The sequence below is a fragment of the Apiospora phragmitis genome (genome assembly GCF_038363925.1).
Source record: "Apiospora phragmitis strain CBS 135458 chromosome Unknown utg000006l:1.0-5683423.0:1.0-5690449.0, whole genome shotgun sequence".
NCBI lineage: Eukaryota > Fungi > Ascomycota > Sordariomycetes > Amphisphaeriales > Apiosporaceae > Apiospora > Apiospora phragmitis.
Window position 1 is genome coordinate 4,689,103 of NW_027117404.1, and position 14,475 is coordinate 4,703,577.

At 48.4% G+C, this 14,475-nt stretch overlaps 6 protein-coding genes across 6 annotated transcripts; 3 read left to right on the forward strand and 3 right to left on the reverse strand.

Annotated features, from left to right (window-relative positions):
• Positions 1–301: 301 nt before the first annotated feature.
• PG994_006665 (uncharacterized protein) lies at positions 302–613 on the reverse strand (the record flags this gene model as incomplete). The annotated part of the gene is made up of 1 exon (XM_066858074.1): positions 302–613. The coding sequence occupies one exon, from the start codon at positions 611–613 to the stop codon at positions 302–304; it is 312 nt and encodes a 103-aa protein (XP_066717343.1).
• A 637-nt stretch (positions 614–1,250) lies between these two features.
• On the reverse strand, positions 1,251–2,609 carry PG994_006666 (uncharacterized protein; the record flags this gene model as incomplete). The annotated part of the gene is made up of 4 exons (XM_066858075.1): positions 1,251–1,743; positions 1,897–1,983; positions 2,268–2,470; positions 2,559–2,609. 4 exons carry the CDS (start codon positions 2,607–2,609, stop codon positions 1,251–1,253), a joined length of 834 nt encoding a protein of 277 aa, XP_066717344.1.
• A 1,521-nt stretch (positions 2,610–4,130) lies between these two features.
• Positions 4,131–4,510, forward strand: PG994_006667 (uncharacterized protein; the record flags this gene model as incomplete). Its single annotated transcript, XM_066858076.1, has 2 exons — positions 4,131–4,145; positions 4,274–4,510. The coding sequence occupies 2 exons, from the start codon at positions 4,131–4,133 to the stop codon at positions 4,508–4,510; spliced, it is 252 nt and encodes an 83-aa protein (XP_066717345.1).
• A 1,186-nt stretch (positions 4,511–5,696) lies between these two features.
• PG994_006668 (kynureninase) lies at positions 5,697–7,145 on the reverse strand (the record flags this gene model as incomplete). Its single annotated transcript, XM_066858077.1, has 2 exons — positions 5,697–6,877; positions 6,959–7,145. The coding sequence occupies 2 exons, from the start codon at positions 7,143–7,145 to the stop codon at positions 5,697–5,699; spliced, it is 1,368 nt and encodes a 455-aa protein (XP_066717346.1).
• Positions 7,146–7,826: 681 nt separating this feature from the next.
• Positions 7,827–9,289, forward strand: PG994_006669 (Indoleamine 2-3-dioxygenase; the record flags this gene model as incomplete). The annotated part of the gene is made up of 2 exons (XM_066858078.1): positions 7,827–8,153; positions 8,219–9,289. 2 exons carry the CDS (start codon positions 7,827–7,829, stop codon positions 9,287–9,289), a joined length of 1,398 nt encoding a protein of 465 aa, XP_066717347.1.
• Positions 9,290–9,753: 464 nt separating this feature from the next.
• On the forward strand, positions 9,754–10,737 carry PG994_006670 (uncharacterized protein; the record flags this gene model as incomplete). The annotated part of the gene is made up of 3 exons (XM_066858079.1): positions 9,754–10,186; positions 10,224–10,467; positions 10,614–10,737. 3 exons carry the CDS (start codon positions 9,754–9,756, stop codon positions 10,735–10,737), a joined length of 801 nt encoding a protein of 266 aa, XP_066717348.1.
• Between the last annotated feature and the right edge of the window lie 3,738 nt (positions 10,738–14,475).

Here is a 14,475-nt window from a genome sequence, read left to right on the forward strand (position 1 = left end):
AAGCAGAACGAGCCTACAATCCGGCATCAAGTAACACTCATCACGGCTTAGTATTCTCCGGCCAAGCATCTCTCTTTTGGTGATCGTGGATATACAGATCCCGCCATCGGTTCCTTCACCATCTCCGTAGGTCGGCCGGTCCTCGCTGCTCCAGTAGTTGTTGCAATTCATAGAACATTTCCCTTCGTTTCGCGGCCTCCCTCCGGCACGTGGCCGGGTCGATATAACAGGTACACTTAACATCCAGATGCGAGATGGGCCTGCCGCCATTGCTGCTGCTGCCGTCTGCCAGCCCTGCCCTTCACAGGCTCTCGCCCGTCATCTTCTTGAACTCGCCCTTGATGTCCTCGAGCAGCTCGCGCGGCTGGTTCTTGACCAGGTTGGCCGTAACGGCCGGGTCGTAGGCGAAGTACTTGCTGCCGCGCGCGTAGCCCGCGAGCCGCTCCAGCGCCCACTCGCCGACCCCCAGGTAGAAGCTCAGGGCCTGCGCGCCCAGCGCGTTGGTCACGAGCTGCCGCGTCTGCAGCGTCTGGCCTGTCGTGCGCCGCACGCCCGCCAGCACCGTCGACGACAGGAAGGCGAGGAGCGCCAGGTCCGGGAGGAAGCCGAGCATTTTTGTTTGGGTTGGTTGGGTTGTGTAGGTTTGCTGCTCCTTGAAGTTGCCGGGGGGTTGGGTGGTGGTGGTTGGTGGCTGGTTGCTATGGAAGTGGAGGCGGAATGAATCCTTCCTTCCGTTATCGCTTCTTTTGCTTTGCTTCGGATGAAGGATCAATATGTAATTGATTAATTGACTAGATGCAGGTTGTGTGAGGAAGTACGTGAGCAGAGAATGAAATGAGGATGACGATGATGACGGTGTCGCAGGGAGAAGTTGAGTTCGACTCTTATTTTTGGGGTAACACTCAGGGAGCAGACAAAATGGAGATGGGATGCAAATGACTTCGGAGGTGCCGTGATTCCGAGAGTTCAACGTCGAAACTCTCAGGTGAGCAAAAAACAATAAAGACCCACCAGCCACGTACCCGCAGCTGCTCAGAGCCGCAACTTCCCCCTTGGCATAAAGTGTGTGGTTGCCTTACTGTATTGTATGCGTTATGTATGCACGACAGCTTCAGCTTTGGCCAATTGGATGCAGATTAATCCATGTTGTGTATAAATCGGGTTCTGAAATAGAAATTGCTGCATAGCGCCAGGCATCTAGATCATAATCAATCGTTACTCTCGTAGCCCCTCATTCGTTCAACCTTCCATCACACGAGCAGCCTACTGCGCCCGTCCCAAATGCCGCCGCCGGACTCCAGGTCTATCATCGTCACCGGCGACGCCGGCTGGTGCCCGCTCGAGATGCTGAACCGCTCCGTCTTGATGATGGCGTTGGCGTTCTGGCCGACGGGCGTCATGGGGCTCAGCGGGATGTCGCCGCCGCCGCCGCCGCTGCTGTTCCCCTCATCCGGCATCGACAGGATCTGATCGAACCATGACGAGGGCAGCGGCGGCTGCTGCTGCAGTTGCGGAGGACGGTCGGTGGTGCTGATGCTTTGGCCCGGCTTGAGCTCCCGTACCGAGTCGCCGGTGCCCCCGCTGCCGCCCTTGAAGAACTTGGGGGTCCGGTGCCGCCCCAGCCCGAGGCCGAGCGCTTGGACGTGAAGGTCGTGGCCTCCCACGCTTTCCGGATCAGCGGCCGCAGCGCCGTGGCCGCGACGATCATGATGGAGACGGAGAATTCCGTCGTGCCCCAAACGTCTGTCAAGAAGGGGGAACGGTTAGTAGGTGGCTGGCTAACTTCGATCTATGGAAATCCAGATCATCCCCCATTGTCTGTGGCAGAATTGGACGGGTGCAGGGGCTGGCTTACAGATAGAAATATCGTTTCCTTTCATCATCATCCTGGCGAACCGACCAGAGCTCACGCCGATCGTCACGGCTCCGAGCGTGAAGATACCGATCAAGCCGGCTTTTTCCCTCCCGGACAGACTGGTGCGGCTGCTGAGTAAGGGGAAGGGTAAGACGAAAACTGAAAAGCCCAACGTCAGATATATGATTCATGATGACAAAGGCGCACGAGACCGAGGGGTTTAGGCAGGCAAGCACTTACGGAGAGCTTCACATGAGAAGCACAGTGACCAGTTGAGCTGCATCAAGGTCTTGGATTCGAAGGCTGAACACGAGTTAGGACCGGGGTACCTGTTTGCCAAGGTCACAGACCATCAGCAGCTGCCTTGCTACTATTCCAGACCCTAGCGAGGGGTAGTATATAGCAAACCTACCATTGCACGGAGGGATGCGGCCCACACCAGAACGTGTCGGAGAAGAAGGTGATGAAGAAAGAACTTCCGACGAAGAACCCAATAAAGTAGAGGGCGCGGCGCAGCCATTGGAAGTGCAGGGGGATGTGGTAGTAGATGGCCACCATGCTGAGTTTGGGCAGGTAAAGGCCGGCGTCGAACAAGTATTTCATGGCGAACCAGATCTGTCCGTTTCCCCCGGTGTCAGCTACTACATTCTACACATATGTTTGCGCCTCCCCGGTTGCAATGCCGGTGCAATAACTGACTGACCTTACGAAGCTCCTGGTTGGCGATTGAGGTCGGATCGGCCATCCGGCCCATCTTGTAGGTAATGGTATCGCAGATGACCAGCCCCAGGACACAGAACGCCGCCAGGACCAGCCATATGTCGGAGATGATGAGGGTGCTTTTGCTTCCAGTGGATGCGGACGGCGATCCGGATGCCGACGAAGATGTACGCCAGCGACAGCATCGTCCGTTCCACTACCTATACACATAGCCACGAATCAATGAGTGAGTGTCCTTTATTTTCTTATTTTCAATGTACGACGGAAAGAAGGGTCGCGGAATTGGAATGCGGAGTGGTGATGTACCATCACGTGTCCCGGGTAGAGCACCATAGTCGCGGTGGTCAACGGTGGAAAGTGGGCAACCACAGGGCTCCTATCCCATTTCCCCACAATGGCCCAAGGCGAAAGACGGCGTGGCGGTTTTCGACCCAGTCGGTCCTGGTTACGACGGAAGCGCGATGTTATGTCGGCGGAGTGGGCTTTGGGCATCTCACGTCGGCCGGCTTACTTGTCGAACGTTGGCCCCAGAACCGGTAGCTTGAGAGCGCATGTCCATGTTTCTAACGACATGATGAAGGGCGCGGCTTTTCATACACATGGAAAAACCATCCCATCTCTTCTCTCTACTTTTTTTTCTCTCGTACTACCACTACCGCCACTACGACAACTCTCTCTTGCGGTGCGAAAGGGAACCCACAAAAGTGTGCGATTCAGGTCCAAGCCAATGCGAGCAGGTACTGTAGCAGTTGCAGTTGGAGGGCGGCAGCGTCATCCCACGTCTCTGAGAGAAACGGTTTAAGGTTTTGGGCTGCACTACGGTCTACCCACCGAACTCCCAGAGTCTCAGACCTTGGGCCTAGCCCCCCCCAGCGTCGCTGTGGCCCGACTCCCTTCTCTTGTCGAAACCGCGAATTATCATCCCCGGGAGGTCTGCATTGATGGTTGAATAATTCTCAAGGCAGCTTGGCTTGGCTTGACCTTCAGCCGATGCTGCTGTTTCTTCCTTGTCTTCTTCTTCTTCTTCAGGCTTCTTGCAAATTGGAATGCCATACCTGGATCTCAACAAATAACAAACCAAGTACCGTATCGTAGAAAGATGGTAGCGCTAGCTAGCTGTTTCAAGACTCGGCTTGCGGCGACTATAACTTTCTGCCGAAGGACCGTCAACACGTTTGCTTACACATACCCACCTGAGCGCCATCCGGGACCGGTGGTGTATGATAAGAAAGCCGACCGACTTTCCAGCAGATATGAAACACGGCGCTAGGAGCTAGAAGAAGGGAGGAATACAGTACGTGCTCAGAAATATCAACCCCCCTCCACTGTTTCCCGAGAGCTTTCACCCTTTCCACCATGTGTAGCCGAGAATGTAGGCGTTATATACTGGAAAGTTTCGGGGAACAGTGGAGGGGGGGTAATACTTCTGAACGGGTACTGTATTCACTGAGAGGAAGTGACAGCTTCTTTCCCCCAACCCAGCATGGGATTGTTTGGAAAGCACCCCCAAAATCCCATCTGCTGCGGCTGGGAAATTTGCCAAGACACCGACGCAATGCCTAAGGCTCTCGTGAGCCCCCTTATATATTTCTGCCGAAGTAACTATGCATGCACTCATTTGTAATTCTGTCGTCGCGCGTGACAGCTTCTCTCTCTCTCTCTCTCTCTCTCTCTCTCTCTCATCGTATTTGCGGCTAGCCGATCAGGAAGTGGTTCGGATTCACCAGTACTTCAGGAAGTGTCGAGTTTGGTGATCAGTCCCAGACGCCTAGAGTCGCAACATCGCCCGGTGAGCGTGGCTTCACATCCGATGAAGAGACACGGCGAGGAGGCATTCTGTCCCATCAGATGAAGAAGGAACCCGAGAACCGGAACAACACTTCGTTTGACCGCAGCCTATGGGAAATCCAGGATGAACCCCTATTGTGGGTTTAAAGCCATGAATAATAACCATAAGCTGGGAGACGTGGATCTGCAAGGACAGATCTGCCAAAAGTGCATCTGCACACAATATCGTAGATACACACTTGTCCAGACTCCAGAATTGCGTCATAGATCAGATACCTATCGTATGTTCGCCATCCATCTCGCCATCCATCTGCTGAGAAAGATAGGGAGTTTGCTTTCGAGAAGGGGAGAAAGGAAAAGGAGGAGGAGGCTTGAGCGTGAGCCCAACGGCAACGCACAAGCCTCGTATCTGATAGATCTTATTACTCTATAAACGTTCTTTTAACCGCGAGCGGTCAAGCAAGAAACTCTATCCATCCGCTATTCCCCGTGGGGAGGGGGAGAAAAAGGACGCCTTCTCGGGCGACCCGACAAACTCTACTAGACTGACTGGCGCGCTCATGTAAGGGGGTTTCGCTCGTTCAGATGTTCCGTTGATCTTTTTATCTCTCCCCCACATTCGGGAGAGAATCCTTACCATAAAAGTTCAGACCAAAAAGGCCGCCACCTATCTCATTGGGTTTTATTCCGACCAACGGTGATCTCTGGAACCTGAGTAATTTGCATAGAGGCGGGTTTTTAACGAGTGGCATAAGAGATGGGGTACTTGACGGCATGGGGATACATGATGATGCCATGATGTATTGATAAAGCAGCATTGCTGCCTTCCCCATTGCGGCGCATCTTTCAGCAGATCGACAGTCTGTCTGAGTTCGATCTAGAAGCAATTTGGCTTTACTAGAATCGTTTTGTTCTGGAAGAAAAGGAAGATCTGAAGATATGTATGTAAGTGTTATCTTATTGTTTGTCAGACAGCCTCCGTGAGGATGCTGACTGATGACGTTTGACATTGTTAAAAGTTTATGAATTGGTATATTTGAACTTTTTATTCATATTGTTCTTTTGTTGTCTTAAGTATATATGTTTCGCCTAGCAGAAGGTGTATACCTATTTCTACTTTACATACTTGATGTAATGGTCAACTAAGAATCAGTAGTAGTCGCTGCTATCGCTCGTCCCAGCATGCTCACGAAGTGGTACACGTCCACGAAGTCGCAGTAGAGCGGCACGGGCGCCACGCGGATCACGTCGGGCTTCCGCTGGTCGCACACGACGCCGCCCTCCCGTAACGCCTCGCCGACGTGCTCCAGTAGGCCCGGCCGCAGCAGCACGCTCAGCTGGCAGCCCCGCTGCAGGGGATCGCGGGGCGTGATAATGCGGAAAGGGGTGTTGTTGTTGCTGCTGCTGACGTCGTCGAAGAGGAACCAGAAGATGACTCAGTGGCCACGATGTCGTCGAGCAAGTGCTCCGCATACGCCGTCAGCGCCAGGCTCTTGGCCCGCAGCTCCTGCATCCGCGTCCTCCCGAACACGGACAGCGCCGCCGCCAGCCCCGCCAGGTCCGCGGCGCTGGGGTTCGAGACCTGGAACCCGGCGGCGCCCGGCGTGGGTTGGAACCGGTTCGCCATGTCGAAGCGCACGCGCTTGTCCTCGCCGTACCAGCCGGCCAGGCGGTGCCTATGCCGGAACCCGTGGAGGACCCCCTCATCCGGCTCGACGGCGCCGTGCCGCGCGTGCACGAACGCGCCCGCGATCGCGCCGGGGCCCGCGTTGAGGTACTTGTACGTGCACCAGACGGCGAAGTCGACGTTCCAGTCGTGCAGGCGCAGCTCCACGTTTCCCGCGGCGTGCGCGAGGTCCCAGCCGACGTAGGGGATGCCCCTGTCTTGCGCGTGCCGCGTGATGCGCGCGATGTCGAACAGCTGGCCGCTGTAGTACTGGACGCCCGGCAGCAAGAGCAAGGCCGTCTCGTCGGCGTGCTCATCGATCACGGCAAGGATCCGCTCGGTCGAGATGATAAAGTCCTGGTCGGGCTCGATCTGCACCATGGACTGGCTGGGGTCGAGGCCGTGCCACTGGATCTGGGACTCGATGGCGTAGAAGTCGCTGGGAAAAGGCTTCCACTCGAGGATGATCTTGTGGCGCTTTTCGGTCGGCTTGTAGAAGCTCGCCATCATCAGGTGCAGGTTCGCCGTGACGGTGTTCATCAGGACGACCTCGTCGGCGGATGCGGCCCCGACCAGGTCCACCGACTTGCGCGCGCACTCGGCCGCCATGTCCTGCCAGGCCACCAGGGGCGAGTCTTCCAAAGTCGTGAAGTGGCCGTTGACCCCGATCGAGGCCCACGTCTCCAGCTGCGCGTCCAGGTAGCGCCGCACCGCCTTGGGCTGCGCGCCCAGCGAGTTGCCGACGAAGTAGATGGACTTCTTGTCGTCGTCGTCATCATTGCTTGGCGGTGTTGATGTGCCATTGATGTTGATGTGGGCGCTATTTACGCCGTTCCCAGTGGCATGAGCTTCCCCTAGTCCACCGCTTGTTAGTCATCTTACAGACCTTGCAGTAGTAGTATGGATTAGATAAATAGACGTGAGCGTACCTGGCAGCGAGCCCGTGAGCCCTTTCTTCCGTAATGAACCCTTTGTCGGTAATATGAACTCATCCTTCAGGTGTTTCAGCGGATCTTGGCTGCTAAGTGCCTCTGCATACTCCAACGAATTGGCATTGGCAGGGAACTTGGGGTCTTGGCCCGACCTAAGCCTTTCCACGATTGTTTGAAACTCCATGCCGGCTGAAGTTGTTGCTGCGATCTGGGTTTTGTTGTGATAGCAGAAGATGCAAAGGCGACACTACCAATGTTGCGCTCATACATCTTGAAGCGGCCATTGTCCCACACTTTATAGACCATGATCCTCGATTTTCTCTTCCATCGTGCCTCTTTCCCCGTATTCTATCTATTCAACTTCATCCGCGTTCCTGTTTTTTTTTCAGGGCCGATATAGCAAGAAAAGAGCACGGAAAGTGTCGTTTCCAAGTGGACGCTGACTCCACACGGGCGCTTCCGCTCTTCCGTCATCCGCGCTTCCGCACTTATCCGACGGACGAAGGATGGACAAGCGCGGAGCTTCGACACTATCACAGGACACGAAACCAGCCATCCCGTGAGCGAGTAATTGCGGAAGATAAGAAACAGTATGGCTGACAGAGAGACAAAACTCTCGGATGGCAGTGGAGATGACGTCGGTCAAGGGGGCTCCGTGGGTTTGCACTTCCAGTAGTTAAAGTTGTAAGACCTTCCGGTAACTGCCTCCTGATGGTGCACTCCGGAGGTACGTTTATCTACACGAAATATCATCCGTACGAATACCTCAGCTACCAGGCCTTCTTTCCAATTCAGCTTACAATTTCTCAAACTTACTCACGTAAACGTATATCCGATCGAGCTGTGACCTTCAAGACCGCCACCCATGTCACCACACGCTTTGTCGCCTTTTCTAGGCAAGACGGTCGACGAGACCGCCACCTACCTGTCGACCAAGTTCGCAGTGACTAGCAATGGTTTCCTCCCCAAAGAAGCCCCGCTGCGAGAGCTCCCTCCGTACTATGCATCGTGGGATGCCATAATACGGAGGTTGCCCCAGCTGCTTCGAACAGGAGCTTTGAGGGAGAAGGTAAGGGAGCTCGAAGTGCTGTCAACAGATGAGCTGAATACAGAAGCCCAATGGCGGAGGGCATATGTGATACTGGGCTTCTTGGCCCAGGCATACATCTGGGGAGGATGCCAGCCCGCCGAGGTAAGCCATGTCCACATTATTATACTTCCCGTTGGCTTGAGTGTTTTGCTGACCCAAGTGTCAAGGTGTTACCGGCCGCGATATCGGTGCCATTCCTCCAAGTATCAGAGCGCCTCGAACTCCCGCCCGTCCTGACGTACGCGGCCTCCAACCTCTGGAACTTCACCTGCTCCTCTGATGACTTCACCGACGTCGACACGGTCAAGTCGATGCAAACCTTCACCGGCACCGAGGACGAGTCGTGGTTCTTCATGATCTCGGTGGCCATGGAAGCGCAGGCGGGCCGCGCGATCCCGGCCATGACGCAAGCCTTGGAAGCCGCTACCAAGCAGTCGCCACGCGACTATGCCGCCCTGGCGCGGGCCCTGGACGAGCTCACCGCCAGCATCGACAAGGTCGGCCGCCTGCTCGAGCGCATGCACGAGCGGTGCGACCCGGACGTCTTCTACCACCGCATCCGCCCCTTCCTCGCCGGCAGCAAGAACATGGAGGCGGCCGGCCTGCCGCGCGGCGTCCTGTATCCGGAGCACTACGACGACGATGGCAAGTGGACGGGCTCGTGGCACCACTGGCGCGGCGGCAGCAACGGGCAGAGCTCCATGATCCATTTCTTCGACGTCGTGCTGGGCGTCGAGCACACCAACGAGGGCAACAGCCGGGCGTCGCCGCCGCCCGAGGGCCATCATCAAGCGGCGCCCCGGAGCTACCACGACGAGGTGCGCGACTATATGCCCGGCCCGCACCGGCGGTTCCTGGTGCACGTCTCGCAGCAAGGAAGCCTCCGGGAGTTGGCGCAGAAATTGCAGCAGTCGGCCACATCGGACGAGCAGCAGCGAATATTCTGCGACGCGTACATCCGGGCCACCGAGGCGCTGGGCGGCCTGCGGAACAAGCACATCCAGGTCGTGACGCGGTATATCATCCTGCCCGCGAGACGGGCCGCCAGAGAGATGTTGGAGACCGAAAATGAGGGGGAGAAAGCCCTAAAGAGGCAGAACCTGGCTACATCGTCGGCGGTGAATTCGCAAGGTAGTGCAGCGGAGGAGCCGGAACTGAGGGGCACGGGGGGCACGACGTTGATTCCCTTTCTCAAACAGTCGAGAGACGAGACATTTGAAGCAGGTTATCTGAGATAACCAACATGACATCTAGTTATAGCAAGCCTATGTAGATTAGATACCCAATGACATTTCCTTGTAAAGATGAAGTAGTAGTTCTCGCCGTTGGTGCATTGAAATCTAACGACAGGCCCAACGACCCCGCATTTACCCCCTTTAACCAGAACATGGCTCAAAAGCGAAATAATATGCATACCTAAGACGACCCCGGGCCCAGCTCCGACCGCGAGCGGCTATTGATTTCGTTTGCGACTCTGCACTGCAGGATGCTACAGAAGATGTGGCGAGCCATAGTATACACAGACTGTCTGCCTATAGGTAAGGGGTAATCCAGGCGCAAGGGGCTGCCCCTTGTGTGATTTCAACCGGTTATTGTATCTCTAGTAAAAAGTAGCTGCCCTCTCCCTTCCTTTTCCCTACTTCCAACTTTGTTTCTCACTTCTCCTTCCCCATTCGTGTCCGCGCCGCGGTGGTCTTCCACTATGGCCAACGACAACTCCTCAAACACCGCTTCAGACGCAGCGGCTGACGCCAACTTGCGCGCCTTCGCCGAGGCCGACCACCTGGACTGCATTGATGAAGCCCTTGCGAACCAGGACCTCGTGCCGACGGCGCCGTGGGGAATGGCCGTCTACCGCACCGCCTACGGCGACGAAGTGGCGTGGCGCCGGATGTTGGACCAGCTGGAGACCACCGTCGCCGAATCGCTCGATATGCACGGCCGGAGCGATCTGCTCGCACGTCACCAGCTGGTGGTTTTCGAGGACGCGGCGACGCTCGATGGGGTCGTGCCAGACGAAGTGCGCGCGCGCTTCACCCAGTGGGCGGGCGAGGAGCTGCGGCGGCATTGGCGCCCCGAGAAGGAACGGCGCCGGACGAGGAGACCGCGCGGAGGGTGGACCCTGACGGCTCGGGGTATTCTGCCGGCACCCGTTACAGTACTGTTTCCAAGTGGGCGAGATCTGCCTCGAGTCGTTGGACCACATGTCATACCCGGTGGTGATGCTGATGCGAAAGGCTTGGGTGGAAGAGGCCGCGGCGGGCAACCATGCGGAAGAAGGAAAGGAAGAGGAAGAGGAAGAAGAAGGATATAATGATGAAGAGGATATAGGCTGGATGTACTTGCCTGTGCTGAACTACGTTGAGTGCTGCAACCAGCTGCACGATACCGAGGTCTGGGACATGGGGTGCTACGTGTGTCCGCCTCTCATGTTTCTGGAAAGAAATCATGAACGTGCGCCGGGTTTCTGGAGGAAAGGGGGCAATGCTTAGGCTGAAACGCTCGTCATGTTGTTTATACAAGCACAGCTACCTACTTAGGGGGCGCTGCCTGCACGACCAGTGCGCAATGCCAGCGTCGTACCGGTAACACAGTTCTTAGCGTTGCAACTCCCTCTCAAATGGACGCAGACAACTACGTGGAGCGTCTGAGAGGACAGCAGACTGTAAGGCACCCTACAATCTAGCGGCTCGCCTTGCCACCCTCCATCTCGTGGAAGGAAGAGTCGCAACTGCCAGGTTCGGCCCCTTTACCTCGAGAGTGCCCCTGAAGATGTCGGGCGGAAGGCGCGGTCCCTCGAAGGCATCCGCACTTTGCACAACTCGATCCAGGATGTCTTGAAGCAGCACCAAATTTGCTACCCCCATGGACCGGCCAGACACTGACCGAGCGTACATCATCGCTACTGGAGCAGCAGCAGAACGTGGACAACAGACATTTACAGACATCGGGCCCATACATAGTAAGGGGTACATAATCCAGAAGCATGGGTCTGCCCACCGTGCGGTCTTGGTCGGTCATCGTCATGCTCCATAATACATCGAAGGGTAATAAAACAGTCTATTCTCATTGGCCCCTTACATCTTTAATTCGACTATTCTGGTGCTCTTGCGGCGCCCATCCCTTAAAAAAAGGAGAACAGCCAGCCAACCAAGCTCACCAAAAAAACAAAAACAAAAAAAACATACAACATCGAGGATTCCCAGGTCGTCACCGAGCCTAGTACTAATTCGGCTCTCTAAGCTCTTATCTAGGGAGAGCGGATGCCGACCTTGTGTAATCAAGTTTTCCAGAAAAGGGAAGACGCAGCACGGCCGCACGAACCATATAAAAAAGCCCCGAATAAAAGCAAAACAGACTAGAACGGTGCTTAGTATCGTATCGTGCTATTTATAGTTCCTCGATTTTCTTACCCTTTTAATTTATATCTTTATTTTATAAATGCTAATATTTTAAATAAGTTAATTACGTTTATTTTTAAATTAAATACTTTAATAAATATATATTTAATTTTTTAATAGTTTACTGCGATAATAAAAAATAATATAGAAAGTATATAAAGTTATTATTTTAAAAGTTATAAAATATTAATTTATGAATTAATTTAAAAAAGCATTTTATTAACGATTAATTTTATTTATAAAATATATAATATCCCTTAAAGAAATTCGAATAAAACTATTAAAAACTTTTAATAATTAAAAAGTAATTAACGTTTATAAACGTTATAAAAGTTAAATCCTTTTTAAAATTAATTAATTATTACCGGAGTTTTATCCTTGGATTTAATAAAAAAAGACGAATTATTTTAATAAATTAATAATTTATATAATAGGCTTTATAAAACTTCTTAAGATTAAAACTAATATATTAAATTATTTAATCGAAAGGTAATGAAATTAATAAAATAATAATAAAAAGTTAAATAAATTAAAGGTTAATTATTAAATTTATAGTCAAAAGTTAATAATTATTATTAAAGCTTATAAAAAATAAAAATATTATTTTAATAAAATAATAAAAGTAATAAAAGTTTATATTATTTATAAAAACTTTATAATATTTATTATTATTAAAGAAATAAATAAAGGATAAATATAATAGTTTAAATTTTGTTTTTTAAATTTAACCTTATTATTATTTATTAAAAAAGTAGCGAAAATAATCGCGTTAATAGATTAAGTTAACGACTCGATTATTAAAAAGATTTTTATTTAAGATTAAAATTATTTTAATATAAAGTTAAAAGGAAAACATAGTATTATTATAATATATCTAAGTTATATATTAAGTATAATATTATAAAAAATAAATAACGGCCTCGTCTTTATTAATTAAATATAAGACTATTTATATATAAAAAACAGCGTTATTTATTATTATAAAATAATTTAATAAGCATAACTTTTATAATAAAGTTAAAGCCGTTAAATAATAGTTATATAAGAAATTATAGTCGATTTTATCGTATAAATAACTCGTAAAAGCGATTATGTTTAATTTCGTTATTAAGTTATTTTTTAAAACACCTTTAATTAAAACTAATTACGATAATATTTTAATAGTTATTTATAAACTTATAAAATACCTACTTTTTATTATAAATTCTTTTAGCGATACTAATAACTTAATTTATATATTCCTTTATATTATTATTAATTAATATAAGTATTCGATTAGCGTAGTAATTTTTAAAAAGCGAGGGTTTAAAGCTTTAAGTTTTATATTTATTTATCGAGTTTATTTTATATTATATATAACGTATCCTATAAGCGAATGTCCCACTTTTATAAATTTCTTTATAGCTTTAACCTTTTTTTATATTTTTTTACGTCCGAAAATGCTATAACTTTAAAAAGAGAGTAATATAATTTTAAGGTTTTAAGCGCTTTAAAAAAACTTAACTTTAAACGTATAAAAAGCTATATTAATTTATTACGTTTTATTAAAAACTTTATAACGTAAACGAAATAATTAACCTATATAATATAATATATTTACGAATTCTTAAAAGTTTTTAAATCTCGAAAAAAATGCGATTATTCGATATATTATTAATTTAAATACGCGATCGTTTTTCCCCGGCTAAGTAATATAAAAAATATAGCGAATTAATTACTTAGTTTACGTAACGCGGGACGCGTTAATATTAATTAGGCCTTTAACTTTGTATAATAATAACTAGACCTCCGGACGCGTTTTAATCGAAAAATTAATTATTAAAAAGTTATTTATAAAGATCCCGACGCGTATCGCGTATAGTTTACCCTTATATAAAATATAATTTATAAATACGAGATTTAAAAAGAGGATATTTATAACTTTAACGAAACCGGCTTTCTTATAAGCTAAATTTCGTCCGAAATAATTATAACCACCTCCGATCGATACGGAAAACCTAAGGCAATATAATAAAAGAACCGGGAATAAATTATAATTATTTAAGGCGTCGAATTACACGGTTACGCCATCCCTCCGTATATTATCTTTACCGGGAAAACGCACCTCTCTTCCTGGTACGAAAACAGCCCATTACCGAAGGATTAGGTGATCGCAGTTACTAAAAATAGCTGAACTACGAATAAAAAAGGCGAGGACTAGATTTAATACTTTAAATAATATATTAAGTCTCGTACGAAAAGTCGTTATCGCTTCTTAGTTTTAAACGGCTACGAAAGCTATTAATAATTTTTAAGCTTTATTATAAAAAGAACCCGATTATTATACTTTATATATTTTCTTATTTATTATATAAATTTTAACCTCTTAATATCGGCTATTTTTATATATTAAAAAAAGTGTATAAAAAAGAAATTAAATATTTTATATAGGCGTATATTATTTATATCTTAGAGGAGGACTTCTTACTAGCGTTTTTAAAAGCGTTCTAAGCGATTTTCACCGTTTCGAATATATAAAAAAGCTTTCGAAAAATAGGACTTATCCCGTATAATCCGGAATATATTATTTTATAATTAAATATAAAGCTATATACTTTAATATTTTTAGGGACGTTTTTTAACCTATTTATTTATTAAGAATTAAAAACTTTAAATAATTCGATTAAAACTTAATCTTAAACCGAATACGTTTAAACCCGTATTATACGGTATTAAAATACTTTTTTAACGTTTATTTTAATTAGTTTTAATTAAATTATAAAAATTATAACGTATATTATATACCGAGTTACTCTTTTAAAAAGTAAAAACGCGATACTTTAAAACGTAAATAAAATACTTAGCCGGCGCCGCCGTATAAAAAAAACGGCGATAAAATAGAAAATTACTTCGTATATAAGCTAAAAAAGACTTATAGTTTTAAAAAAACGTTAATAAATAATTATAAAACGAATCGCGTCGGAGGAATAATTATACGAGGACGTTTAAAACACGTTTATAACGCTATAAAATCTACGGAAAAC